The 27,163-nt window shown below is 36.8% G+C and overlaps 2 protein-coding genes across 4 annotated transcripts in view; both read left to right on the top strand.

Moving 5' to 3' along the window:
- Nucleotides 1–10,405, top strand: part of sgms1b (sphingomyelin synthase 1b) — a 28,936-nt gene extending 18,531 nt beyond the window's left edge. For 2 of the 3 annotated variants that reach the window (XM_081392748.1, XM_081392750.1), the window contains exons 2-6: nucleotides 3,788–4,587; nucleotides 5,348–5,465; nucleotides 7,143–7,296; nucleotides 8,902–9,068; nucleotides 9,156–10,405. In XM_081392748.1, coding sequence (XP_081248874.1) covers nucleotides 3,974–4,587; nucleotides 5,348–5,465; nucleotides 7,143–7,296; nucleotides 8,902–9,068; nucleotides 9,156–9,329 — 1,227 coding nt within the window. In that variant the 5' untranslated portion in view covers nucleotides 3,788–3,973 and the 3' untranslated portion in view covers nucleotides 9,330–10,405. Of the gene's footprint in view, nucleotides 1–2,718; nucleotides 2,994–3,787; nucleotides 4,588–5,347; nucleotides 5,466–7,142; nucleotides 7,297–8,901; nucleotides 9,069–9,155 lie in introns of those variants that run through there. The other variant, XM_081392749.1, reaches the window with a different exon arrangement.
- Nucleotides 10,406–15,349: 4,944 nt separating this feature from the next.
- On the top strand, nucleotides 15,350–27,071 carry asah2 (N-acylsphingosine amidohydrolase 2; the record flags this gene model as incomplete). Its single annotated transcript, XM_081391960.1, has 20 exons — nucleotides 15,350–15,479; nucleotides 15,950–16,062; nucleotides 16,313–16,456; nucleotides 18,867–19,043; nucleotides 19,171–19,298; nucleotides 20,247–20,324; nucleotides 21,000–21,120; nucleotides 21,467–21,592; nucleotides 21,827–21,913; nucleotides 22,001–22,105; nucleotides 22,754–22,835; nucleotides 22,962–23,077; nucleotides 23,294–23,388; nucleotides 23,493–23,532; nucleotides 24,834–24,932; nucleotides 25,080–25,175; nucleotides 25,273–25,425; nucleotides 25,829–25,885; nucleotides 25,975–26,063; nucleotides 26,798–27,071. The coding sequence occupies 20 exons, from the start codon at nucleotides 15,350–15,352 to the stop codon at nucleotides 27,069–27,071; spliced, it is 2,310 nt and encodes a 769-aa protein (XP_081248086.1).
- Between the last annotated feature and the right edge of the window lie 92 nt (nucleotides 27,072–27,163).

Raw genomic sequence — 27,163 nt, 5'->3', positions numbered from 1 at the left:
TTGAGATGTGGGCATGGCACTCAAAAGTTGAGGTGAATGAAAGCAGGGGTGGAGTTTAACCACAATAAATGATTGGAGAAGCCCTGCGTCACCAGAGGGAAGTCTGTCATTTATCGTGCACTTTCGACTTAACTTTGCAGAATGTTTACATTCACAAACTGCTATATTACACACTGCATATATTCAAGGGAATATTCAAAAAAACATTATAGGGGCACTTTAAAAAAATACATGGACAAATTGTTAAAATTAAGATATAACATGCATGTTAACAACATGTAATATGCAAACAGATGTTGCGATAGTCTTTTCTTGTGACCGAGTGAAACTGCTTCTCAAACAAGAAAAACTGTAGCGTTTCAGTTTCATTTTGTCCCTTGTCAAGTCAAGTCATCTTCATTTATATAGCGCTTTTAACAATGTAGATTGTTTCAAAGCAGCTTTACATAGATAAACGTATAATTTAAGGTAAGATTGTTTTGGCTTTATAGCGGTTCTTTAATAAAGTTATTTTCCAGCTAAAGTTAGTTTTGATTGATTCGCTTCCGTCGCAACAATCATTTGTTATTAAATTAAGGGCCGCTAAGACGACACCATTCTCTCTACACAGACTTTAAACACGAACCTGTGAGAAACGCTGATGGTGTTCACATGCGCATTAAGAATTGGTTCTGTAGTTATGTGCGTTTGAATATATGTGTGCAGGTTTGGAATTCCCTACAAACCAAGCCTAATAAAATTACTGGTGTTTCCTTATAGTTTTGATTCAGAATTTTATTTTATTTTATCAATTCGGGGTAGATACGCAAATTGAGGTTTCCCGACGATGCTTTATCTGTAGAGTGGGAAAGGGATCCTCCATAGGGAGAGACTAGGTGGCACTTCAGCACTGCGTTGTCATCGGGTCCAGGCCAAGGGCCTTCGTCAGATCTGGATACGGCCTGGATCCGGCAGGCTGCGGGAAGACCTCGGGATAAACAAAGACACTAAATTAGCATAGATGCCATTCTTCTCATGATGTAACAAGTACATCAGGATTTATGGGAAGTGTTCCCGGTTCCAGCTGACCTAATCTATGCAGCCTAACATTGAATTATAAGAAGTCTATAATGTATTATGCGAATGCTATGTCAAAGAGATGTGTCTTTAATCTAGCTTTGAACTGACAGAGTGTGTCTGCTTCCCGGACAATGTTAGGAAGATTGTTCCAAAGTTTTGGTGCTAAATAGGAGAAGGATCTACCACCAGCAGTCGATTTTGATATTCTAGGTATTATCAACTGGCCGGAATTTTGAGATCGCAATAGACGTGAAGGACTATAATGCGTTAAGAGCTCGCTCAAGTACTGCGGAGCTAAACCATTTAGTGCTTTGTAAGTAATCAGCAATATTTTAAAATTGATACGATGTTTAATAGGGAGCCAGTGCAGTTTTGACAGAACTGGGCTAATATGGTCATACTTCCTGGTTCTGGTAAGAACTCGAGCTGCTGCGTTTTGAACCAGCTGTAGTTTGTTTATTAAGCGTGCAGGGCAACCACCCAGTAGAGCATTACAATAATCTAGCCTTGAGGTCATGAAAGCATGGAATTGATCAGGATCAGGAATTGATTGGATGGTTGTGGTTTGTTATTATGGTGATCTTATGTGATTGACAGGTTGTCCCGCCCTCGTGCCAGTAAACATGTCATCAGAGAAGAAAAGAGATGACGATCGACCAATCGTGGCGATTTCTGTGGCCGTGGCTCCTAAACGGTGCTCTTACGTCGTACAGTGAGAGAGGTTCAAAGATGGCCGTTGTCATGGTCTTGCAGCCAAAGTTAGCCTAAGATAATTTTGAAGAAATTTTGCCTGATCATCTCCCAGTGTGTTTGCTGCTACGAACTACATGTGCTGACTAGCCAATAAAAATGCAACATGAAAGGTGTGTTGATCAATGCGACATGGCACTAGAACTTAAAACCACTTAACTTAAGCTCCATTTGCAAGATTGACATGCCAAGTTGGCCTCTTTTCCCTAGCTATGTCCACGTCCATATTCTCCTTTTTCGCTTCCTCCTCTTTTTTTATTCCAGCGCACATAATAAAAACCACAACTGCAAAGTGCGATTCATCGTTCTCTATTTGTTTACCACTAGCGCATGCTGATAATGTTTTATTTTTCTATACTATCTTGCGTGGCAGCCAACGATTCAAAAGTTTTCATCACCGTACAGTCTACATGTCATAGTCGTACCCCAAGTTTATTAGATCCACGTCGTACAGTGTGATTTTGTAATGATCTGATAGGATTGCCGAAATCACACAGTCTGTAGCAGCCACGGAGAAAATCATTTTAAGAATAAATGAATAAAAAAGAAAAAGATGTGCACTGATAAATAATATCTACTAAACACTGCTATATTCCATAAAAAATAAGAATTTTTATATCATCTAATTATTTATGTATCATTATTCTGTATTTGAATCATTACATTTTTTTTTCTTTCTGTGAAGTTAACAACACATGCTGGAGTTTTGCTTCACCTACATTCTTTAGTATGTATTGTTTATTGCTTGTATTTTTTCAATAGTTTTCTTTTAGTATAGTATAGGCTAATGAAAAGTTTTCACTCCGTTAGTTTCATTCACTAATGCAAGCCAGATGTTGTCCATGATGGATAGTTCCCTTCCCTTCCCCCTACCGCTGTAATGTAAACAGTCCTGCCACACCCGTGGAAACACACTCGAGTCGAGAGCTCCTGAAATTCTTCAGTCAGACGATGCATGTGGTCCTGATCAGTGCGTTTCTGCTCCAGCTCTCAGCTGTTCTGAGAACTAAATGTGCTGCTTTTTGTAAATGCAAGAGGATTAAATATAGCAGGCGGTTGTAGCAGTTCACGGTTTGCTGTGTTGACTGCATGGCTCAAATGCCATGCAGTTTGGAAAAGTTTCGTTTAAGGAGGTTCTTCTCTTGACAGTAAATTATGCCGAACTCGGGAGGAAAATGAAACTTGTGAGTACAGTTACAAGTGGATTTTAACTGTTGCCATATTGCGTAACTCAATGGGTGTTGCTGCATTCTTGTAGCTGTGAATCTTGAATCGTTTCATGCATTTGCTATCATGTAAAAACTTTGACTGAATTTATTTGTAATTCTAAAGATGCATAAAGACCTAAAGGTTTGTTTTTAAAAGCTTGAAATTAGTTTTGTGCCTAAATATGATTAAAATGATGAATATAAACTTTAGAAAATAAATTTCTTACAAAGCATTGTTGACAAAGCTAAAGTAAAATATATCATTACTTTACATTTATTCATTGATACTTGTCATTTGTTTAATGTCTTGGTCACCATATATTTCCCATATTTCCATTCATGTTATTTTATACTTTTAATGACTTTAATATTATTCTAAAATGTGGAAATTTAGTTTGAAAAAGTATTGTGTCCGGTCCTTTTTACTGAATGTACGTGTGAAATCACGTATGATAAAGCAGTGTTATTTTAGTGCCATTGAGATATTATAGTTTTTATAGCTTTTAATTTTATTTCAGTTTAGTATATCAAGCTAAAAAAAAAAGAGAAATATATCTTTGGCAACTAGCTGAAATAAGTTTTTAAAGTTTTTTTTTCAGTTAACATTAACTATATTTCAAATAACATAAAGGTTTTTTATGGTTTTAGTTTTAGTTCACTATATTAACCCTTGGGTGAGGCGTATTAGAAAATGTTGGGCAAAAAGATGCTTTGCATGTCTGTGTTTTTAGATGTCTGAACAAGTTTTCCTTTTGTCCTTTCTCTTACAGGACAGACGTTTATGAAGGGGTTGTAGGTGTGCGTCATATTTGGATTAAACTTCTGGAAGTTGTGAGCCAGACTTCCCCAGAGCCCTTCCCTTGTAATGAGCATGGTCAGAGAAGGACTTTGTGTTTCGTAGCAGTGTGTGCCTATGTCGGATTCTCCATTACGTTTCTACAAGCTCAAGGGCTGACATGAATAAAGTAGAGTCGTGGTCTGAGGAGGAGGTCTCGCTCTGGCTGACCGATCAGGGTTTGCAGGAATACTCTGAACCGTTGAGAAACTACGACGGACAGGCTTTATTGAATCTTACCACGGAGGACTTCAAGAGGGCATCCCTCTCCAGGGTCACGTCAGATGGTGGTCTTTTGCTCCTGGAAAAGATAGAGACTCTTAAGATCGAGCATCACATCGATGTTCACAAGAATGGACATGCCAATGGGCACATGGTGTTGAATCATAACGGGAATGCCGGGAGCACCGGCAAGGCTCTGCGGAATGGCGTGGTGAATGGCTTCCACAAGGAACTGGTGCAGATTCCCATACCAGAGCCAGCTTCTCCGCAGTTCCCTGCCGAATGGGGAAAGACCGCCGTGGCTCTTGTCTATGCCTTATGCTGCTTCGTCTTCACCACCGTCATTATTTCTGTGGTTCATGAACGCGTGCCTCCTAAGGAGGCAACTCCACCTCTCCCTGACAAGTTCTTTGACTTTTTTGACCGGGTGGAGTGGGCTTTCTCTGTATGCGAGATCAACGGGATGATTCTGGTGGTCTTGTGGATCATACAGTGGAGTCTCTTAGAACACAAGTGAGTTTTCTAAGTAGCACACATTGTGTATAGGCCTATGTATTCTTTCATGAATAATGTCACAAAACCTGCCTCAGGAATATTTCACTCCAGATTCATCAATAAAAATACATAAATTAAATTTGTCTTAAATACAGTGAAGATAATTTTCAGATTTTGGCAATATTTATATGACAAGCACGCACAATGTTCTCTTAAATTAACATTAACAAAATAAATTCAATTATATTTGCTTCACCCCAAATTAAATTATGATTTTTTTTTAGACTATTTATATGACAACTAAATGCAATGTTCACTTAAATCAACATTACTGTAATTATTTTCTTAATAAATGAAGTATTTCTTTCTGATTACTCTTATATGAATAATAATATAATAATAAAATAAAGAATAACAATTCGTAACAAGCACCATTTTCACTAAAACTATCATTACCACAAAGAAAGAAAATATTATTCGTTATATGTTATATATTTAAATATTATTTGACACAATTTTTACTTGCATGATCATTAATGCAAGAAAATATTATACTAATTACTCTAAAGCAAAAGAAAAAGTTGTATATGAATGAAATATTATTTAAATAATATTAAATGACAATTAAGCATAGTTTTCCCTCAATTTCTCATTGCCATCATGCAAAAAAAAAAGTTGATTATTATTTATTTATTTTTAAATGAAAGAATTTCTGTAAAACAAATCACTGTACAGTAGTTCACTAATATGAATATATCACCACATCTTCCTTCCACAGATCAATTGTTGGTCGACGCTTCTGTTTCATAGTCGGGACGCTTTACCTCTACAGGTGCATCACCATGTACATTACTACTCTTCCTGTGCCTGGCATGCACTTCAAATGCTCTCCGAAGGTAACAACGAAATAATCTCACTTTCTTTTCCTTTTCTCATATTATTTGGTATGTTGTTTTGACATAGTTACTTCATAATCAACACAACTAACTTGCTAGGCATCCACTACATGCCCCCCCCCTCCCCCCCTAGAATTCTAATTCTAAATTAGAATTTACTATTTAGTTTGTATGTATTTTCATCCCAGAACCTTTCAGTTCATTCTCTGTTACAGGATGGGTCAGTCGGCCATCTATGTTTTGAACAGTTGATGTAAAGAATTTGTGACTGTTCTATAAATGTCCTTAGAGCAGAGGTCATGAAGGGACATATTTCACACTGAACGGAGAAGCCGTTCATGGAAAATGTGAAGTATGCTATTTTCATCTGTTTCAATTTTGTTTTTTAATATGCTCTGGGAACCCATTTATATTGAGGAAGACACAGGGGATAGAGCATTGGAAATATGTTAAGATGTTGATATAGTTTTCATAGTGTGAATTGTATTGAATCCAATAAGAATCCAGTTTTAGCACAAGCCATTGATCAATTAACTCTTTCCCTGCCATTGAGGGAAATTTCCGGCTTTCAGTGTTTTCACTGTTATATGGTAGGGGGCGCTATGACATCTTCTGAAAGAGTACTGAATCTCCTGATCAAAACACAGGCGAGAAAGAAGCAGAAACAAGCGATAGCATATGTAAGCAGGTGCATATGTAAAATAACGTGATCATCAACATTAAACAGCATATAAATCAAAACTGCCTAATGTTACTGAATGAAATGTCGACCCAGGACGAGCTATAGGACTGTGAAGCTTTGGGGTGTTGATGGACTCGATCTTCTCCATCAACTTACTCAATCTACTTTTTGCTCAAAATGTTGCTTTTTTTTTTAATAAAACACCCACATTCCAAATGTTTTTTTTTTTTAAGCAGAGGCTCTGTTCCTTCTTTTGATGTATTGCATGTTCATATATTCATACAACAAAATATTATGGGGGTCATGAAAATATCAATCAAAATGCTTGCGGTGACTGGTAACTTTAAAAAAAAAAACAAAAAACGGTGAAAGAGTTAAAATATACAACGTTTTACATTTTTAAAGTTTATTTAAAGTGCATCCTCACAAACTTTTGAAGAGTTTTGGTGTAAAAAAACAAACAAAAAAACATACATTTTCCCCACCGGTGGGCCTCTTTCTGGACTTTATGAATCTTAAAGCAAAGACTGCACCCACCGGAACAATGAGCATTGTTATTGTGAAATGAAATGATTGTTTAGAGTGTATCTGCTCTAGTGTTGCTATGCTGCCTGTCCACTGGTGATCCTTTTGCAACTGTGTGTGTGACTCAATGTCGCGGATGGGATGTCGTGAACACATACTAGCTACACAAGACAGGAAATCCACACCACGGGACATGCAGGAAACATTTATTATCAAGCCCAGCAACTTGTTCACTCTCGTTAGAACCTACTTTCCTGTTGCATTTGCTAAAATAAAGCCTAGACATAAACGCCAAGAACTGCTTTCTAGCCATTGTTGCTTTTATGTTGCGCCTCAAAGGGGTTATTGTTGTTTTTGACATGAACATGCCGAGTTTGTAGAAACAAATAAGGTCAAGCGGTGAATGAAAATAGATTAAAGAATTCTGGGAGAATAACATCATGCTAATGCTTGTTTGTTGTGTCTGGCAGTTGTATGGCGACTGGGAATCTCGGATACGGCGGGTGATGAAATTGATCGCAGGAGGGGGTCTGACCATCACAGGCTCCCATAACTTGTGTGGAGACTACTTGTACAGTGGCCATACTGTCATGCTCACCCTCACTTATCTCTTCATGAAGGAGTGTGAGTAGATGATTTGGGACAACACCGCCCCCTAGAGGACAGTTTAAGCGCAGGTTTTGATTATACAGTGGTACCATGCACACCTAAAAATGTATGAAGGGTATTGCATTACATTACAAATTAAATCAAACTGATTTGACATTTATGTTAAGCAAATAACACTTTTCAAGCCAAATATTCACAAAAACAAGTTTATTTTGTAAGTGGAATATATTTAAACGCCTATAATGCATTCAAAATAATAAGGTCTGTTTGGAGCAGATGGAACATAAGCTTATAAAGCAAGTGTAACTTAATATTTGTCAACTAAAATATTACATCTGATTAGTAACTTCTCTTAAATGAGTGAATGCATAGCATTTCAAAGTTATATCCATCATGTTTTTACCATGTCATTACTACATTTTCACCCTTTTTTATTGTTCAAATATTATTTGAAATTTCAAATTTTATGAGCTTTTACAATACTCATGATAAATTTGATTTGAATATATCAATATGTGAAATTTAAAAGAACATGTAATCTGAGAATTACCAGTATTCCATTGAAATCAACTGATTTCTTTAAATTCCTTTAATCTCCCAACTGCTCAAATTTATGAAACATACATATTCTTTTGTTTAAATCTTTTTATTTGGTATTTAAGCAGAACATCATTTGTAATTACACTTTTTTTTAAATGCAAACAAATGAAACGCATCCTAAAAAAAGACATAGGGGTAATAATAATTGAACAGAAAAACTTTAAATAAATTTGAAAAAGTTAGAAAACAAAAATCAACTAACCAGACAGAAAACACATCAACCACCACCCAAAAATCAACCTAAAAGTGCAAGCTTGCAGAAAAGAAATAAAAGGCGAAATAACAAAATCTTGTCTTTTAGGGTGTACCTAATTCAGCGATTAACCCATATGAAACAAACCAATGTCTCAAAAATTCTTCAGAATTTAGTTTATAATATAGGATCTGGTTCAAAACGCATATCCCAAAGTATCTGAAAAAACCTGGAAAATTTGTTCCAAAAACCGAAACATACATATTCTTTTTCTAACAAAACAACATCAATATTACTCTAAGATATTTTGAAACAAAAAATATAGCCTTTTCATTGTACTTGTATAAACTTTCACTTTAAGGTGAAAATGATTATGCATTTTTTGATGCTGCAATGGTTCATCAGTAGGCATTCATAAGCGTGTTTATCAACAATATTCAGTCCCAAAACTGTGTGTGAAATATGGAAAAGAGGCTGGGTCAAAATGGATCCGCACAAAAGGTGTAAAAATGGTTAAATCTCTTTAAAAAGCCTTTTAACCAATCTAAAATTTAAATTATGCTATAAATTATTATTATTTTTTTATTATTACACAAACTGTGTATCTCTTTTGGGTCAAAATGGACCCAAAATGCATTAGGAATTAATCAGTATCAGTATTTAAAATGTAGACAACAATGTGTTGTGACACTGTTGTCTTCAAACGTCAGTGGATCATTGTTAATGTGCTGAATTACACCTTTGGTTATGTAATTCTTCACTTTACTGGAGGACTAAAAAAAATCATTCTCTATTATAACACCCCCTAACTTTCTCTTACCTCACAGATTCTCCTAGAAGGTTCTGGTGGTACCACTGGGGCTGCTGGACGTTGTGTGCAATAGGAGTGTTCTGCATTCTTCTTGCTCATGACCACTACACGATTGATGTTGTTGTGGCCTACTTCATCACCACACGTCTCTTCTGGTGGTATCACACAATGGCTAACCAACAAGTGCGTTTGTCTGTTTCGACGTCGTCAACGTTTCCATTCAGAGCCCTATATTGTATTTTAACCTCTAACCGTCTGCATCTGTTTTAGGCTCTCAAAGAGACATCCCAGACCAACTTTTTCACCCATGTGTGGTGGTACAGATTTTTCCAGTACCTGGAAAACAATGTTCCTGCCGTCGTCCCCCGCAGCTTCCAGAAGCCCTTCTCGTGGCGATCGCTGCAGTGGGGTCACGTGAAGTACACACGGATAGATTCAGACTGACGGACGTGCAATTTTGGAAGTTGTTCTCCAAAACATGTGCCCAAAGTGCCGGAACAAGCCTGACATTGTAGCCAATCCTTTTAACTAACAGACTAGTCATCCAAAGCTTCTCAGTCCTCTGTGACGTCCTCACAGGATTGATTTTTGGATGTAAAACTTAGCACGTATGGGGCTAAGAACAATGGAGAAGAAACCATGGTCAGGGATAAGCAAGTGGCTTGCGATGGCCTGTAATATCATCTTACATCATTAAAAAATGAGCAAGGAAGCTAAACGAGAAGTTATTTATTTTCCCGAATAACTTTACAGTGTCTCCAAGTATCTTTGCCCCTGTTTACAGGCACAATGCCATTTTCTCAAGATATTGACACATTAAATATTGCAAGTCTGAGCAACATAAATCATTTTTGTACAGCCTTACATTTTTCTAGTCGTTTGCTCAACAACACGTGCTGTCAGAGAAGGTTTATATGAATATAATTTGTATTTTTTCAACTAATTCTTTGTGGGGTTTTTACTTCATAAGACATATATTGTCTGGATAATCTAATGCTCCTCCTCAGTGCCTTAATAGTTCAGAGGGAACGTTGTTCTGGCCGTCATCTGCAATGTATTTATGTTCATTCAAAGACAATTTCAGTGTTTTGGACTATATTCAGGGTGGTCGTGCTGTAACCACCCTTTGCGAACCACATATGCTTGAAACAGAACTCACCTCGTCACCCGAATGTAACAATCCTGCTCGGTTTGAAAGAGTATTTTCATGACGGTGTCAGCAAAGCTAATTTGGTTGTCCATAATCATTTCTCTGATGTTGTTTTCGGAAAGTATTTATTAATGTCTTTGTATCATATTTTGTCAGACAGCTGGTGCTTTATGGCTCTTACTGAACTCCAGGTATCTGGAGGTTGTTCTGGGTTTGAATGACAAAAACGATGTGACCCGATCCATCCTTTCCGAAAGCCAGAACAAATATTCTGTCCCGTTGACCACCCTATTCAACAAGCTGCTATTGTGATGTAATAGTAGGAGATGTTCGTCCATTGACAAACAAATAAATGACAAATATTAGCACAAAAACTGCTTTGTATTATTCTTTTATTTTTGTGACTGTGTGAATATATAGACAGAATTGTCGAAATCATCAATGTGTCTCATGATCTTCAACTTTAATTTAAAGGATTATGCTTAAATGCTTGAAATTAGTTTGGTAGAAAAATATAAGTTGTTCCTGGCAATGGGACACTCTCAAAAATAAAACTTAAAGGGGTCCTATTATGCCCTTTTGCGAATTTTTGTTTTTGGGGTGTACTAGAATATGTTTTCATGCTTGATTGTTCTAATACACATTATTTTTCACATATTTTACATTATTACAGCTCCTCTCTCCCCAGTCTGCTTCCTTTTCGATGAAGCCCCTCCTTCCGAAATACGAAATGTGCTGTGATTTATTTAGCTGCCCAGTGTGTTGTGTTTGGGAAATGTCACGCCCCTTCATAACCGCGGTGCGAGCTCTACTCCGATGTAGATATTAACCATGGCATCAATTTCAAACCATTTCGAGCCAGATTCAGACCCTGACAATGTTAACGAACAAGAGGATTGTGCTGAACGGATTTCAGGCAAGGATTTCACAGGATGTTTCAGAGTGGTATGTTTTTTTTTATAATTTTCTTATAGATACGATGTTATCCACCATTTAATCATATTTGTCGGAAAACTATGTTAATACAAGCAGTAATTGATCACAAAATCATGGATAATTTTCCTAAGGGGTGGTGAACAGTCTTACAAAAGCAAGAGCTTACAAAAGCTACATTAAACCCTCCATCAATACTGTAATGTTAGTTATCAGGCGAGTGGACATCATGTTTACATCATAGCTATCATAGCATCTACATAAAACTTGTAACTGGAACTGTTAATAGAAAATACAACTACAAATAATAAAATATACTTATATATACTTAAAAGTTGTGGGAATGACTCCGTCTTTCAGGAGAAGCTTTTTGTGCATATAGTCTGCATTGTACTCTCTACTGAAAGCTGATTTTCCAGCGCTGTTTTTCCTTCATATTTAACTGAAATTTTTTAACTGTAAAAAAAATAATCTTGCATCACAATAAGTGTATTGTGATTGTCAAAACATTTTAGTAACTAAACTGAATTGTATTAGGTTTAGTGACAACATGTTACAATGTTTACATGGTGCAATTTCTGGTAAGCTACGTTTTTTATTATTGCTTGGAACAAATTTCAGGATTTCAATTCAGACAAATTCTTGTGATTTTATTTAATTGACTAATTTGGATAAATATTAGATACAGAAGATAGGCATTCATTTTTCAAAAAAAGAAAAAAAATCTCACCTAATGCTGTAAACATACAGAGAGCATCAGCTGGTAGTATTATTTAAGGTTAAAAATAACTCAAATTAAATATAATGTGTTTTTTATCATAATAACAAATTTATTTAATAAGTAAAAATATAATAAATATGTAATATAGTAGCCTACACATGTTTAGCAAAATACTCTCTATAGCTCTTTTTTTCTAGCCAACTAACGTGCCATAGCCCATATTATGGTCATCAAATGAGTTTCCTGAGGTAAATGTTATGTGACAATTGTTCTCCAGCTGTTTTATTGACCCTTTCCGCGGTTGAAAAACACTGATTGATCGATATTATGTATGAGGAATATACATTTCGGTAAGTTGTACTGTTTCTTTTAACACTGTTCATTCGTGTTTACTATTAGCTAGTAGAGATGATCGGTTCACGTGCCGCTAGGGATCTATTTACAAATGCCAAAATGGTATTTATTGTTTGAATTTCGTAATAAAATTGACAGAATCTGAGAGCTGAGATTTTTTTTTATATCATAAGTAACCTGCTCTGTACTCTGTCGGTGTCAGTGTCCTCTTTGCTTCGCGATTTTTCTGTGCGTGAGAAAATGGATTTGTGCCGTGAGAGCGTGTGAAAAGTGTCAATTGCGTGTGGCAGCTCTGCAGTAACAATATTAGGAAACGGTTTAATTTGAAACCAGGAAATTCTACTTTAGAAGTACATTTTCACAAAAATTCCTGGGGTGTCCTGGGAAAGAATATACATTTTCCGGGACTGTCGCTCAAAAAAGAGAACAATCCCTGGAAAACCGGGACGGGTGGCAACGCTAGTCACCAGGGCCAGGGTTTATGTAAATTTTAGGGTTTGTGATGTCACCAACCCAGGAAGAAGCTCATTGTAGTCTCTACCAGACATTTGTTGTAGTCCTTAAAAATCTATATCTGTTACAGTTTGGGGTTGAGGAGATGAGGCGAGGACTCAAACGGAGAAGAAATAAAGGCTTTTATTAAGCAAAAAATAAAACAATACAAACAAAACTACCCCGGGGGGGAATAACTGACTTGACTTGACTTGACTACAGGAAGAACACACAAGGGTAAACATATGACAACGAAGCAGCACAGGACTGCAAACCCAGGGAGAATAAATAGGGAGAGCAAACAAAGCAGGTACCGAGGGAGGGCAGGTGAGACAAATTAATTAGTAATCAGGTAACAAGGTGGGCGGGGTTAGACAATCAACAGGAGAGCACATGGCACAAGGAAACACATGACAAGCCATGTGCTCACACCAAACATGACAATAAACACACATGACCAGTAAAACAATTCACAAACCATGTGCTCACACAAAACGAGACATGAACACGCAGCCAATGAGAACACTCATAAGCCAAGTGTTCACACAAAACATGACAACATGAAAGCACACAACAGGAGTAAAATACAAGCTGCATGTTACACAGTACAAGAAAAAACATGACATGAAAGCAAGCGGCCGATGTAAACACGAACCGCGTGCTATACAAAACACAACAACACACCTGGACAGAATAGTATGAAGGTAAAAGAGTAGCAAAACTCAAGAGCACGTAGATGTGAATTTGAGCACTTGTAATGTCCACAATTTGCTTGAAGAAGACCCAGCAGGGTCGAAACGTTGCCTTTTTATTAAATATGGGAGTTCAAAGCAGTGTTGTGTTTTTTTTTTTTTTCACTTTAGTAAGTTCCTTTTGTCCTGCACCTGCCAGAAGGTGGGATGTGCGCACAATTACCTTTTTTTTTTTTTTTTTTTTTTTTTACATTTGAGCACTTGTACAATGTTCGTACTTGTGTGTGAACGAACATTTACACTCACAGCTCCAATGTGAAAACCTGTAAAATAAAAATCTGAAGTTGAATGTTGAAATTTGGGTGAGCGGTTGGGTGTTCTAAGGAGCCGTTTTATTGGTTGGCGCCTAGCCAATGAAATGGGACTGCTATTGTACGCGATGATGTCACGAAAAACCTTGCTCTGAAACGCTAACATGGCTTTTTTTTCACATTGTGAATTCAAATTCAGAATACAGGTTTGTGACTATTGTCTGCGAGTGCAAATTTCAACATTCAACATCAGATTTTTATTTTACAGGTTTTCACATTGTAAATGTTCACGTACGAATATTTATTGTACAAGTTCTCAAATTCACATCTACGCGCTCTCGAGTTTTGCTACTCTTTTACCTTCATACGTAACTTTGCAGATGTTGTTTATGCTCAAACAGAAACATTACATACTAACTAATGTTAAAAAAGTGAAATCATAATCAAGGACCTCTTTAATGGGCAAAAAAAAAATTCCCTTTATTTATTCACCAGTTTATTTATAATTCGGCACATTTGGCACTTTGTAAATGTTAATTTTGGACACATGGCATACAAAAAATGGTTTAATGTGCAGTTAGAATAAATGAACTACACTATTTTTCGTCACAGCAAAAATGAATTTTGTTTTATTTGCTGCATCCCAACAGCACCTCCCAATTTTAGGAATTTCAAAGTGTTAAAGAAACTGAAGCATTCAGAAATGCAGATTTATGTATAGTGGTATGTACGTATGTAGGCTACCACTAAATTTGTTATTTTTATTTTTATCTTTACACTGAATTAATAAATTTGATTTTTTTGTGACCATTTATCATTAACTGATAAATTCCCTCTGTAGTTAAAATTAACATCTTGATGGTATTTGTTATCTCAAAAGTTGTGCAACTAATCTAATCTAATCTGAGAGTTTGGTTTCACACTGTCAACATTAAATACGGCTATAAACGAGAGAATACCACCTTTGTCCTTGCGCTATATACACTATAAGTGAGCACTTTTCCCACACTGGATTCATTTGTTTCTTCTGCACAAAATCTACACCATTTACTGAGCTTGCACCAAGAGTAACACATGTAAGTAGTTTTCCACATATTATATAGTAATGATTTGATCAATTTGGATGCCTGTATGTGTATATATGTATATATATATGTATATGTTACAAATGGTTATTAACTTGAGTGTTATCAATGATAATAACAAGAAATGCTACATGACCAATGACACAATGATTTCTGAAGGATCATGTGACATTGAAAAAGAAATTCAGCTTCGCCATCACAGGAATATATTACATTTTGAAATGTATTAAAATAGAAAACAGTTACATTAAAAGGTTAAAAAAAATCTAAATGTATACAGTATTTTTGATCAAATAAATTGGTGGTCAAAAGAGACACAAAAACAACCTTACCAACTTCACTTTTGAATGGTATAGTGTGCGTGACTACATTTAGCAACACATCCTGATTTGTGTTTCAAACATTGTGGATTATATATGGATTAATGTTTCAGTTGTTGTACACTGCTTAAGTAGCATTGTTTTGACACATAGTATGTTTCTATTTCGGGTTACACTTTACTCTAAGGTGTCCTTGTTAAGGTGTAATTATACATGTAATTAACTAATGTACTTGCTATAGGGCTAGGAATAGGTTTTGGTTAGGGTTAGTTGCATGTAACTATGTATAATTTTAATTTATAGTTATTTCTGTCGTAACTACATGTAACAAGGATGCTGTAAAATAAAGTGTTACCATATTTTGAATATTGCCTGACAAGTACATGTTCTGTATGTTCAGTGAAGGATGGCACGGAAGACTGTGGGCTGTCGTCTCAATGGTCTGGAGATCTCGCTCATAGTTCTCTTCCTTTTGATGACAGCAGTGTCAGTGGGGCTCATCACGGTCTTGGCCCTCAAATTGGATTCGGAGAAATGTAATTACATGTTTTAAAGTAATTCTTGTGAACCATACACTTAGAGAACTCTCACACTCTTAGAGAAAAGGTTCATTGTGGTTCTATATAGACCCCTAGGGTTCCTGACTCAATTTTAAACAATCCTTCATGCCAAAAAGGTCTTATTTCAGTTGGTTTCTAGTGAAAAATATGTTTACGAGCTGTTTAATTCATAAAATGTAATTAAAATAAAACTAAATCCATACAATGGGAACTTCTTTAAGGTTCTATATATGAAGTGCCTGACAGAACCCTTTAAGGTTCTATATAGAACCTTTTCTTAAAATAAAATTATATATCGTAGACCAAAATGTATTTTTCTTGAGCAATAATTTTTGTCGGAGAGTGCATAAAATATAAGCAAGCGCTAGTGATCTCAGATTTGTCATTTTTTCAGTCATGAGCTTATTGAAAAATCATATTGTGTCTGGTTTGAATGATTTGTGCAGCAGAAGAAGTGACTCCAGAGGAACCGACCCCCACAGTAAATCCTCAAGAGAACCCGTATCTGATCGGTGTGGGTCGTGCTGACTGCACGGGGCCTGTGGCGGATTTGCCTATGGTTAGTTTCATTTCTCTTAATTCTTTTATGCTCGGCTGATTACTTTATATTAATACTGATCATTTTACTCTGAAGGAAATCTATTGCCAGCTGTTCTGTTTGATTATTGGTGAGGCCTTTAAGGAAGTTGATAGTCATCAGTTGTTAGAGTCTGATAATGTTTATGACTGTCCATTGATCAGATGTATTGATAAGGGACAGATAAGGCCTTTGTGAATGCTGATGTTTTGTATTTTTCTCCTTGGGTAAGATGGGTTATGCCAGTACTGAGCAGACTGCGAGAGGGATCCACACACGTCTGTTCAGTAGAGCCTTCATTGTGGATGACGGCAGTAAAAGAGTGGTGTTCGTGACTGCGGACATCGGCATGGTCTCTCAGAGACTGAGGCTTGAGGTAACGCACACTATACTGCCACATTCACTGGTTTGGTCTTCTGTATTCATGGTAAATGCCAACATACTGTATAAAGCAGTTCCATTATGAAAAATTGCATATTGGTCAATGATGATTTTATTTTTTTTGGCTCTATTAAGTTATTAAAAAATGAAAAATGTCAAAATTAATTTTGATGAATTTAGCAGAATTTCCTTTGAATCCATTTTTATTTGTCAATTGCTCAATTAATTGCTAAGAAATTTCACAAATTAAAAAGAATATGGCATGAATGTGAAATTTTATATAGAAAAACTTAAAACGTACACACACACACACACACACACACACACACACACACACTATAATCAAGGAGTAGCCTATTGATTTATTATTAAACTGAAAAAAAAAATATTTTTTTTTACCTGTGATGAAAATCAAGCTTTTAATGTTGCTTATATGTCTATGTTATGTTTTTAATACACTTTAGGACAAACCATGTGCAAATCCATAAGTCAACACCATTGCAGAGATTTTTTTCCTTAAAGGTCCCGTTGCATGCGATTCCATGTTTCAAACTTTAGTTAGTGTGTAATGTTGCTGTTAGAGCATAAATAATATCTGTAAAATTATAAAGCTCAAAGTTCAATGCCAAGCGAGATATTTTATTTAACAGAAGTTGACTACAAAAAACGGCTCGATTGGACTACACCCCTCTACATCCTGCATTGGTGACATCACCAGAACCGTTTCTTGACTAACCTCCGCCCACAGGAATGCTCCCTCAACTCTACTGGCTACTTGCGCACTTCTTATAACTTAGCCTACTGTGTTTACTCAGCTCTTACGGTGATTTTCTGAAGTAAAACTGACGCTTCATCTTTTGTGTGATGTACAATAAACTTTATTAAACTCATCAGTACATGTTTGATCATCATTCAGACAGCAGACTTGTAGGCTATTAATAAATAATGGATACATAGCCTACAAGCAGATGACAAATACGTTATAATAACCGTAATTAAACTACTAAACTATACCTGTTTCATCTCTATACAGCAATCTGACTCTGTAGGCATTATTGTCCGACTCGAAATGAACGCCGTTACTGAGAGTTTCTGATATTATCATCATTCCGTGAGATGAATTTTTCCTGACAGACTGAGCACGAGCTCATGAAGCTCCGCCCCCTGTGTCGTCCAGCAGCACCTCATTTGCATTTAAAGGGGACACACTGAAACGGCTCGTTTTTCTGAGCCCCAAAAAATGTCAATTTAAACATGCTGTAAAAAATGATCTGTTGGGTATTTTGAGCTCAAACTTCACATACACACTCTGGGGACATCAGAGACTTATTTTACATCTTGTGAAAAGGGGCATAGAACGGGACCTTTAAAACTGCTGTGAACTCAAAAACACGGTTTGAAATCGCTGGTGTTTCTGACGTCACAAACTACCCTGTAACCAATCACGTCAACGTGCCGGCGGGCTCTAGCATATAATTAACAGCGAACTAGCAGTGGAGTCGCGAGAGAAGCCAGGTTATCCCGTTATATTTTTCTGTTGATTAGAAAAATCAGGTAGATCTAGCAATATAGCGTGTGTATGATGTATATTACAATGTTATGATGAACTATATGCCTTTCTCCACTGATGTTCTATGATGTTCAAAGCGTTTCTGCTGATCGTTAGAAGGTAGCGGTCTGACTCTGAGATGGCGAACGGGAACATGGTTCATGTAACATTAGCAACACATTATTAGCTGTTTGATAACATAGCCAAGCAAAAGGCTAATCATATTAATTACCGTAAGGTGTCCGACGTTGTAAAGAGCGATACCATTGTGCAGCATTTAAGTTGAGCTGGCGTGAGTGAGTGGAGGCGGGGCTAATTAGCATATTCCTAGACCCGCGTACACTTAATGAAGCAAGGGTGTAGAGTAACATTCAAGCTATTTTAGGGCATGAAGTATTTTTTCACAGGAAAAAAAACGTATAAATATGTAATTTTGGTGATTTAAAATGATTGACTGCTGGGGGACTTCAAAATATTTTTTATTCATATTTTACACCACTTGCCATTTTTGGAATCATTAAAGGAACACTCCAACGTTTTTTCATATTAAACTATGTTATTCCCTTAACTAAGACGAGTTGATACATACCTCTCTCATCTCAGTGCGTGCACTGCCAGAGCGATTTAGTGCACGCACTGAGACGAGATAGGTATGTATCAACTCGTCTCAGTTAAGTGAATAACATAGATTTATATGAAAAAACGATGGAGTGTTCCTTTATATCAAATTTTGGTACAAAAATGAATACAAGGCTCTTCCATATCTAAGAATCTGACTTGTGTGTTTCAAACTAGACTTTCTCCTTGTGTTCATCCCTGGCATCTGTTAATTTGTCATTGTTTCATACCATTTTAGGTTTTTCAAGAGCTAAAGGCGAAATATGGAGACCTGTACAGACAGGACAATGTGGTCATGAGTGGCACGCACACACATTCAGGCGTGGGTGGATATTTCCAGTACACACTCTTTATGATCACCAGTAAAGGCTATATTAAGCCATCTATACAAGCCATCGTCAGTGGAATAGTCAGGGTATGCTTGTATTCTCTCATTTGAAATACATTCCTGATATGTTAGCTATATAATGCTTACTCTTTAGCTCATGTAGGCTAAATGCCTTCAACATGTCATTGATAATGATTTATGTCCTTTCTATCAGAGTATTGATATAGCTCATAGGAATTTGAGACCTGGGCGAATTTTCATAAATAAAGGACAACTAGTCGACAACAACTTGAACAGAAGCCCACATTCATACTTGAACAACCCTGAGGAGGAGAGAAACAGGTTTGTGTGTTTACTGATGTGATCACATTGATCCAGCAGCAGTTTAAATTAGCTGAAATCCCACCAGTGTCAGAAATTGACTTTTACTATTAATAATAATTATAATAATAATATATGGTAACACTTTAAGGTCTCATTTGTTAACATGAACTAACAATGAGCAATATATTCTTACAGTATTTATTAACAATTGTTAATGTTAGTTCACAGTGCATTAAATACTGTTAACTGATACAACTTAAAGGGATCGTTCACCCAAAAATGAAAATTCTGTCATCATTTACTCACCCTCAAGTTGTTCCAAACCTGTATGATGACAGAATTTACATTTATGGGTCAACTATCCCTTTAAAAATCTATCAGTAAATTTTGAGATTACCTTTTAACTAAGATTAATAAACGCTGTAGAAGTTTGTGTTAACTAATATAGTTAACTAATGTTAACAAATTAAATCTTACTGTAAAACACAAAATGAACAGATTGGACATGTTTTCATTTAAAACATGCTTTTTATGGACCCTTTTAACAGACTGGGATGACATTTCCACAGTTATTAACATTGTAAATCACGCAAAGTTTTTTTTATATTTTGGTTTTAAAAAAAAGTAAATTTATAGTACTTTACTTAGTGTTTTCTTACCTTGACATGACTTTTCAGAAAACTATTTAACAAAGCAATGTTATTGTGTGTTAAAACACATTATTATTATTAACATATTATTATATGTTGGTATATTATTATCCCATTAGCATTTTTGCAGTTTCATGAATTGTTTTGTCTCTCAAAAATGTTTTACATTAAAATGCGTGACAACTAGCCCCAATCTTCCCTGCTGTATTAACTTTTTTCATCAAAAAATACTTCATATTAGCTACACATTAAACAACGCAACACAACAGAGCTGAAAGTCACTACAAGTTAATTTATGACTCTGTTTCCAACCCAGATATGAATTCAACACAGACAAGCAGATTGTCATCATGAAATTCACAGATCTGGATGGGGATGGTATGGGGTTGCTCAGGTATACATCTTTTATCATATGTATACGATTCAGACATGTCGGCGCACCCGCCATCTTGGAACAGTCATGGTGTCTTCACTCACTGTAAAAATCTATGATGCCAAAACATTGCGTAGCTTCTGGTTGTATTTAAATTCACGAAGAAATGGGATAACCTTAGGTGAGAATGTGTTAGTTTGTGTTTTTATAGGTATTTACTCAATATTACAGATTTTTACTATAGTACTTTTTAATGTTTTTACTTTTAGGCTACTATGGTAACTTTTTAATGTCGTGTCAGCTGACACCTTGTAGTGTATTAGTTTTTGCAAAATCATCTGCTGAAGTTTATTACAGATATATATATATTTATGCATGCGTCTAACTACAGTTGCAGACGCTCAGTCGACTTGCTCTTAGATGTTTACGGTCCGGCTTTGACTGTTCCAATATGGTGGATAGCTTGTATATAGTGGCCCAAAGAAGCAGCTAATGAGGCTTCTATGAATGAATGTGTATATGTGTGTGTTATATATATATTTCATGTATATAGGCTGTATATATCCATTTTACATCAGAAAATCACAAGTTTCATTGCAAACAGAGTATGATCTTAGAATCTTCAAGGTATTTGGCTTCTGCTAAATATACAAAATGCACTAATAATTACTGCATTGGCTATGCATCTGTCCTCAGCTGGTTTGCTGTCCATCCCGTCAGTATGAATAACACCAATCGCATGGTGAGCTCAGACAACCTTGGCTACGCCTCCTATGCCTTCGAGCAGGAGAAAAACATTGGCTTTCTTCCCGGTGAGGTAAAAGGTCAACCTTTTAATTACTCCTCCTTCCTCTGAGCTCCACCATCAAGGTTAATGGATTGTCTTTATTAGTTGTAGCCTAATCTACTTGAAGAGTACACAAGGACGTTTGCCACTCAATAAAGTCAATAATTCCCATGCGAATGCTGTAAACACGGAGGAAGCTTAATGACAATGGTTAATTAATGATGTTATTATCTGAGACAGTAAAAATCTGCCGTGGAAATTAAATGGAAGACACTATTTCTGTTGTTTATGTTGGCAGTTATCTTTATTAGGCTTTTTGAGTTGTGGACAGTATGAACAGTGCAGCGCTGACGCCTCATGGTCTGTTTACCTCCAGGGTCCTTTTGTTGCCGGCTTTTCCTCCAGTAATCTTGGAGATTCATCTCCCAACATTCGCGGCCCCATCTGCTTGAACACAGACGAGAAGTGTGACTACCTTAACAGCTCCTGCCCCGTCGGTGGAGTAAGTTATTATTATACACATCTATCTATCTATCTATCTATCTATCTATCTATCTATCTATCTATCTATCTATCTATCTATCTATCTATCTATCTATCTATCTATCTACTATCTATCTATCTATCTATCTATCTATCTGTCTACATAAAGAAGTATAACCTTGTATTTCAAAATAATTGTAGACACTTGGAAATATTCACTCACCAGTTCTAATTCACATGTGCCTTTCAATAGAAAAAAGCATGCGTAGCTTTTGGACCGGGCGAGGACATGTTTGAAAGCACAAGGATCATAGGAGAGAATATGTATAAAAAAGCAAAGGTGTGTGTCACTTGTCATATTGCTTGATTGTGATGAGTATCAGTGTGGCCTGAGTGTGCTTCTTCACCGAGTGTATTTGTTCTGCAGGAGCTGTACAGCAGTGCAAAGCAGGAGTTGCACGGGTCGGTTCACGGCGCACATCAGTGGGTCAACATGACCGATGAGACTGTCCCATTTAACTCCACTCATTCAGTGAGTACAGGGCTCCTGTGCACAAAACACGGGCAATGAGACTAGGAACTAAAAGTCAATTTTATATGTATACCACATTTCACAATACACATTGTTTTAAAGCAGCTTTTCTTTTTTTATCCTGTTAACTTTATACATTTAGACAATTATTGCCTGGTTTTACAGACGAGGCTTAAGCTAGTCCCAGACTAAAATACATGTTTGAGCTGTTTTAACTAAAAGCAACTTGTACTGAGATGTCTTAAAATATGTCAGTGCCATTGTTTTGTCTCAAGATGCACACCAGTAAAATATTTTTGAACATTGAACACACACAGAAATTGCATAAGTTAATCGACCTAAAGTATTACTACCTCAAAAGGACAATTTTATACAACTTCAAAATCACTCCATAATTCCTTTAAGTAAATCTGCTTTTAACCCTCCAAAATGTATTGCGTCATAGACTGAAATTGTAAGTGCATCACCAAAAACACAATTTTCAGTAACACAAAACAGTTGATGGGCCCCATTGATTTCCATAGTATGGGGGAAAAAAAGAATTGTGCATAAATGTGCACACCCCTGATCTTATACTTAGTTGAAGCACCCTTTGAGCCAGAAGCACACTGTACCAAAACGTCATGCTGACACAGTTTCTATCACCAGGGACGGACGTGTAAACCTGCTCTGGGACACAGTTTTGCTGCTGGTACAACCGATGGAGGAGGAGAATTCGACTTCATACAAGGTAAGGATATAAGCTATAAATGTCACAAGCAAATATAGCTATGTCACAAGCCTGGGAAATACTTTGACACTTCTTATTGTTGGTCACATATCTGATAATTATGGTTATGTTTCTTCTTGTGACCAGGGGATACAGATGGAGACCCCTTTTGGGATGGCATAAGAGATGCGCTTTTGGGACCCCCGTCTAATGAGTCCAAGGCTTGTCATTGGCCTAAACCAATCCTCTTGAGCACCGGGGAGGTATAAGGACTAGTAGAGCTCATAAATAAACAGACTAACAAAATCTAATGTACAATACGGTATCTTTTGTTATTATTAGCATAATATAATAAAGTGCCAATCACTCCAGAATTGGCACTTTTTACACGAGAGATGGGTAATGGAAAGTACTCAAAAGACATGTTTAAATGTTTTCTTTGTTTTGAAATGATAACAGTGATTTCTGTTTTCATGCAGATGGACTCACCCCTCCCATGGCATCCAGCCATTGTGGACGTTCAGATCATCACTGTTGGCTCTTTAGCCATAGTTGCAGTCCCTGGAGAATTCACGTGAGTTCTGTTGATTCGCAAAAGCAGAAGCTGTGTTAATATAGGAAAAAGTGTCTCAACAACCAGCCAATATTGTTCAACTCAAGTTGTCTTCAATGTTCTAGTACCATGTCAGGGAGAAGGATACGGGAGGCAGTCAAAAAGGTGAGAACGGTACATACACTGCCAGTCAAAAGTTTGGAATAATTAAGATTTTTTTTTTTATGTTTTTGAAAGAGGTCTCCCATACACACCGGGACGAATATCGGCGCGCGTTATTCGCCAGCGTTTTTCAACGCGTTTTTTGTGTTCACACCCAAGCGATTTTCGCTGACGATGAGCCGAGTGAACATGCAAATTCATTCCCTGACATTAGATGGCGCTTAATACCACTCCATAACAGTTCTCTTTTATCAAGATTTTTGTAGTCGCTGTCGCGTTTGTCACAGTTCTTTATGTTCCGACACCAACGAGACCAGCAGCTCTACATTCATCTTGCCTTGAATCTTCCTCGTCTTATTTCTTCCCGGCAGTGTTAGACGCTACTCGGCATATATCTTCTTCGCCGTTACGTATGTGTGCTCGGCAAGACCGTTTTGTGTTTGAGCGCCCCCAAGTTGTGTTTTACTGTAACTTCAGAAGCTCCAGACACGTGAGCAAAAGCGCCAATCTCATTGGTCGGATAGTTTTTGACGCAGCGCATCAAACCAAAAAAACGAACCCGAGGCATTTTTTTAAAAAATGACGATTTTACGCGTGGCGTTTTTCGCGTCGGTGTGCACACTCACATTGGTGCCCTTTGTTTAGTTACGAGGCGTTAAACGTCGGGGAATATCGCGCGCGAAATTCGTCCCGGTGTGAACAGGCCTTTATGCTAAAAAATGCTGCATTAATAAAAAATAAAAATAAAAAAAACATTGTGAAATTTATTCCTGCAATTGAAAATCACCAGCATTACTCACATGACCCTTCAGAAATCATTCTCATATGCTGATTTGCTGCCCAGTTATTAATAATGGTTATTATCAATGTTGAAAAATGTTTTTGCTGCATTTTTGTGGTAAGCATGATATATGTTTTTTTTTTTTAGGATTATTTGATGAATAGAAAGTTCAATGAACCACAGCATTTACTTAAAATATAAATCTTTTGTAACATTATAAATGTCTTTACTGTTAATTTAATGCATCCTTCCTGAATGTTTTATTCAGCATAAAAAAATAAAAATAAAATCTTACTAACCCCAAACGTTTGAATGGTAGTGTCTCACAATTTCCACAAAAAATATGAAGTTGTGAAAATGTAGTCATTTTCAACAACACAAAGATAAAACAACAATCTCATTAATCTCTTTTCATATCTTCAGTATTTAGTGGAATCGAATACAACAGGTTGACACACCATTTATGAATCCGAATTTGAAGTAGATTCTTCAATTTTTTTTATTTTTTTTTTGGTTTTCACAGGAGTTGGAGGTTCAAGAGTCTTTCACTAATGCAGAGGTGGTTGTCGCTGGTCTCTGCAACATCTACACCCACTACATCACTACATACGAAGAGTATCAGGTATATATGCTTCAGTTTTAGTTGACCACCGTAATATTCGTGGTATTAACATGGTGCTCCAAGGTTCAAGAACATGTCAAAACGAGATGACAGACACAATGTGTTATTTAGTCTGGCTTTTCAAATGGTTTTCTTCTACTTTCACAGATCCAGCGATATGAGGGCGCATCCACCATTTTTGGCCCTCACACTCTCTCGGCTTATATCCAGCGCTACAGAGGACTTGCCAAAGCTATTGCTCATGTAACTATCCATTTTTCATTGCCTTGCAGTCATTTTGTAACTTTTTAATGAACTGAAATGATCTGTCTGATCTCACGAATGAACTAATCTTCCACAGGGAACAATAGGAGAATTGCCTAAGGGTCCCGAACCACCTTTCTTTGATGAAGACACACTTTTTAATCAAGTGAGGGACCCCGTGGCAGATGTAGCACCAGCTAACACCACCTTTGGTGACGTCTTACAGCAGGTTAACCCTGTCTATACAGTGGTAGGTCAATAATTGTGATGTACATGCAGTAAACGTTCGATTACATATACCGTTGCTCGACGGAATTTTGTGGGCGAAATCCAGTAATTTCTATAGGAATCCGGGAGTTTCCCATGAGGGCGAATGAGTTCCCTTACGCAAATTTCGCTCATGTTCAAGTTGGTCGTGCGAATTCGCTGTGCTGACCAACAGAAAGCTGCTTGTTTTGAAAGTAACTGTCGGGCAGTGAATCAAACATCACTACGCTATTAACAGTGGACATTTTTTGCCAGCAAAATTTCGCTGAAATATCACGAATGTAGCATTTTATTGAAACGAGTGAACTTGTGAATGCTAAGCGTGCAACATACTTAAGCTTGCTATTATAAATTAACAAGATTTATGTGATTTATTTATTCTAAAGGGAGAAATCGCATCTGTCACATTTGTTGCTGGAAACCCGAGAAACTCTGGAGATATTGTGAGTACTTTAGTAGCAGTAACCATATTTTGCAAAACATGCTCTTTTATGCAGTAGATATGACTAATCTGTTGTGATTGTGATATCAGAGAGATAAGACATTGGTCACAGTGGAGAGGTTTCACAACGACACCAACACATGGGAAATAGTTCACACGGATGCATCATGGGAAACAAGGTAATGTTCTGTCTACATACTGTATACAGTATAGGCTCAAGTTTATTTTTTTGTATGTTCTCTGTGCAAATGTTTCTATAATATTGATTTGTATATACTTTTACTTTGAGCTTGTGTTAATGAAGCCATCTTAAAGCTGACAGTATCTCTGTCCCCCGATAAGGCAAACGCTGAGTCAAGGTCTTATCACATTATATAGCCATTAACCAGTTTATCCCTCAGGCCAAAATCCATGTAAGATCCTAAATTGTAGATTAGACAGTCTGTACATGTATACTGACTGACATAATTTGCAATGGCAAAACGCAAGTAAGTCACTGGAACTGAGAAAATGGCTTCAAAGTTTTTTTGATTGAATGATGATTTATTTGTTATCGGTTTTCAAAAACGGATTTTGCAGAGTTATACGTGCTCCCTGGGTCAACATATTTTGTTGATCCTGGAACAACATTCTGGTCCGAAAATTTTGTCCTAACCATATCCATGTAATAAATGTACAATATTACAATAAATGTAATCAATTCAGAATCATTCTCTCGGTTTAGTGATTCCCTTGTTATTTTTAATCAGGCTACTTGTCCGGTCAGGCAAGTAAAATTCTCTTTTACTTGTCCCTTCAAAAAATCCACTTGTCCCTGACAAGCAGACAAGCGTTAATGTTTAGCCTTGCATATGGCCTGCTATGATATAGGAGTAAAGATTCTGACTTATTTTGTGTATGTATGTGTAACCAGGTTTCACTGGATTAAAGGAATTGCCGGCCGGAGTCGGTCAGAAGTGGAGTGGCACATCCCGCTCACGGCGCAGACAGGAACCTACCGGATTCAACACTTTGGACATTACAGAGAATCCAAGGATAACAACACCATCATCATGCCATACGTGGGTGCCTACCGGATTCAACACTTTGGACATTACAGAGAATCCAAGGATAACAACACCATCATCATGCCATACGTGGGTGCTTCCGATGCTTTCAAAGTCACCAGAAGTTTTTACTACTTTTGATCAGTCAGTGTATCACTGAGGAAGAACATTATATGCTGTAGAACATTAGCTGTTCAGTGCTCAGTTAACAGCATCAATCTGTAAACTATGTT

This window comes from Scardinius erythrophthalmus (genome assembly GCF_964197995.2).
Source record: "Scardinius erythrophthalmus genome assembly, chromosome: 18".
Classification (NCBI taxonomy): Eukaryota; Metazoa; Chordata; class Actinopteri; order Cypriniformes; family Leuciscidae; genus Scardinius; species Scardinius erythrophthalmus.
This window is presented reverse-complemented; position numbering and strand designations above follow the sequence as displayed.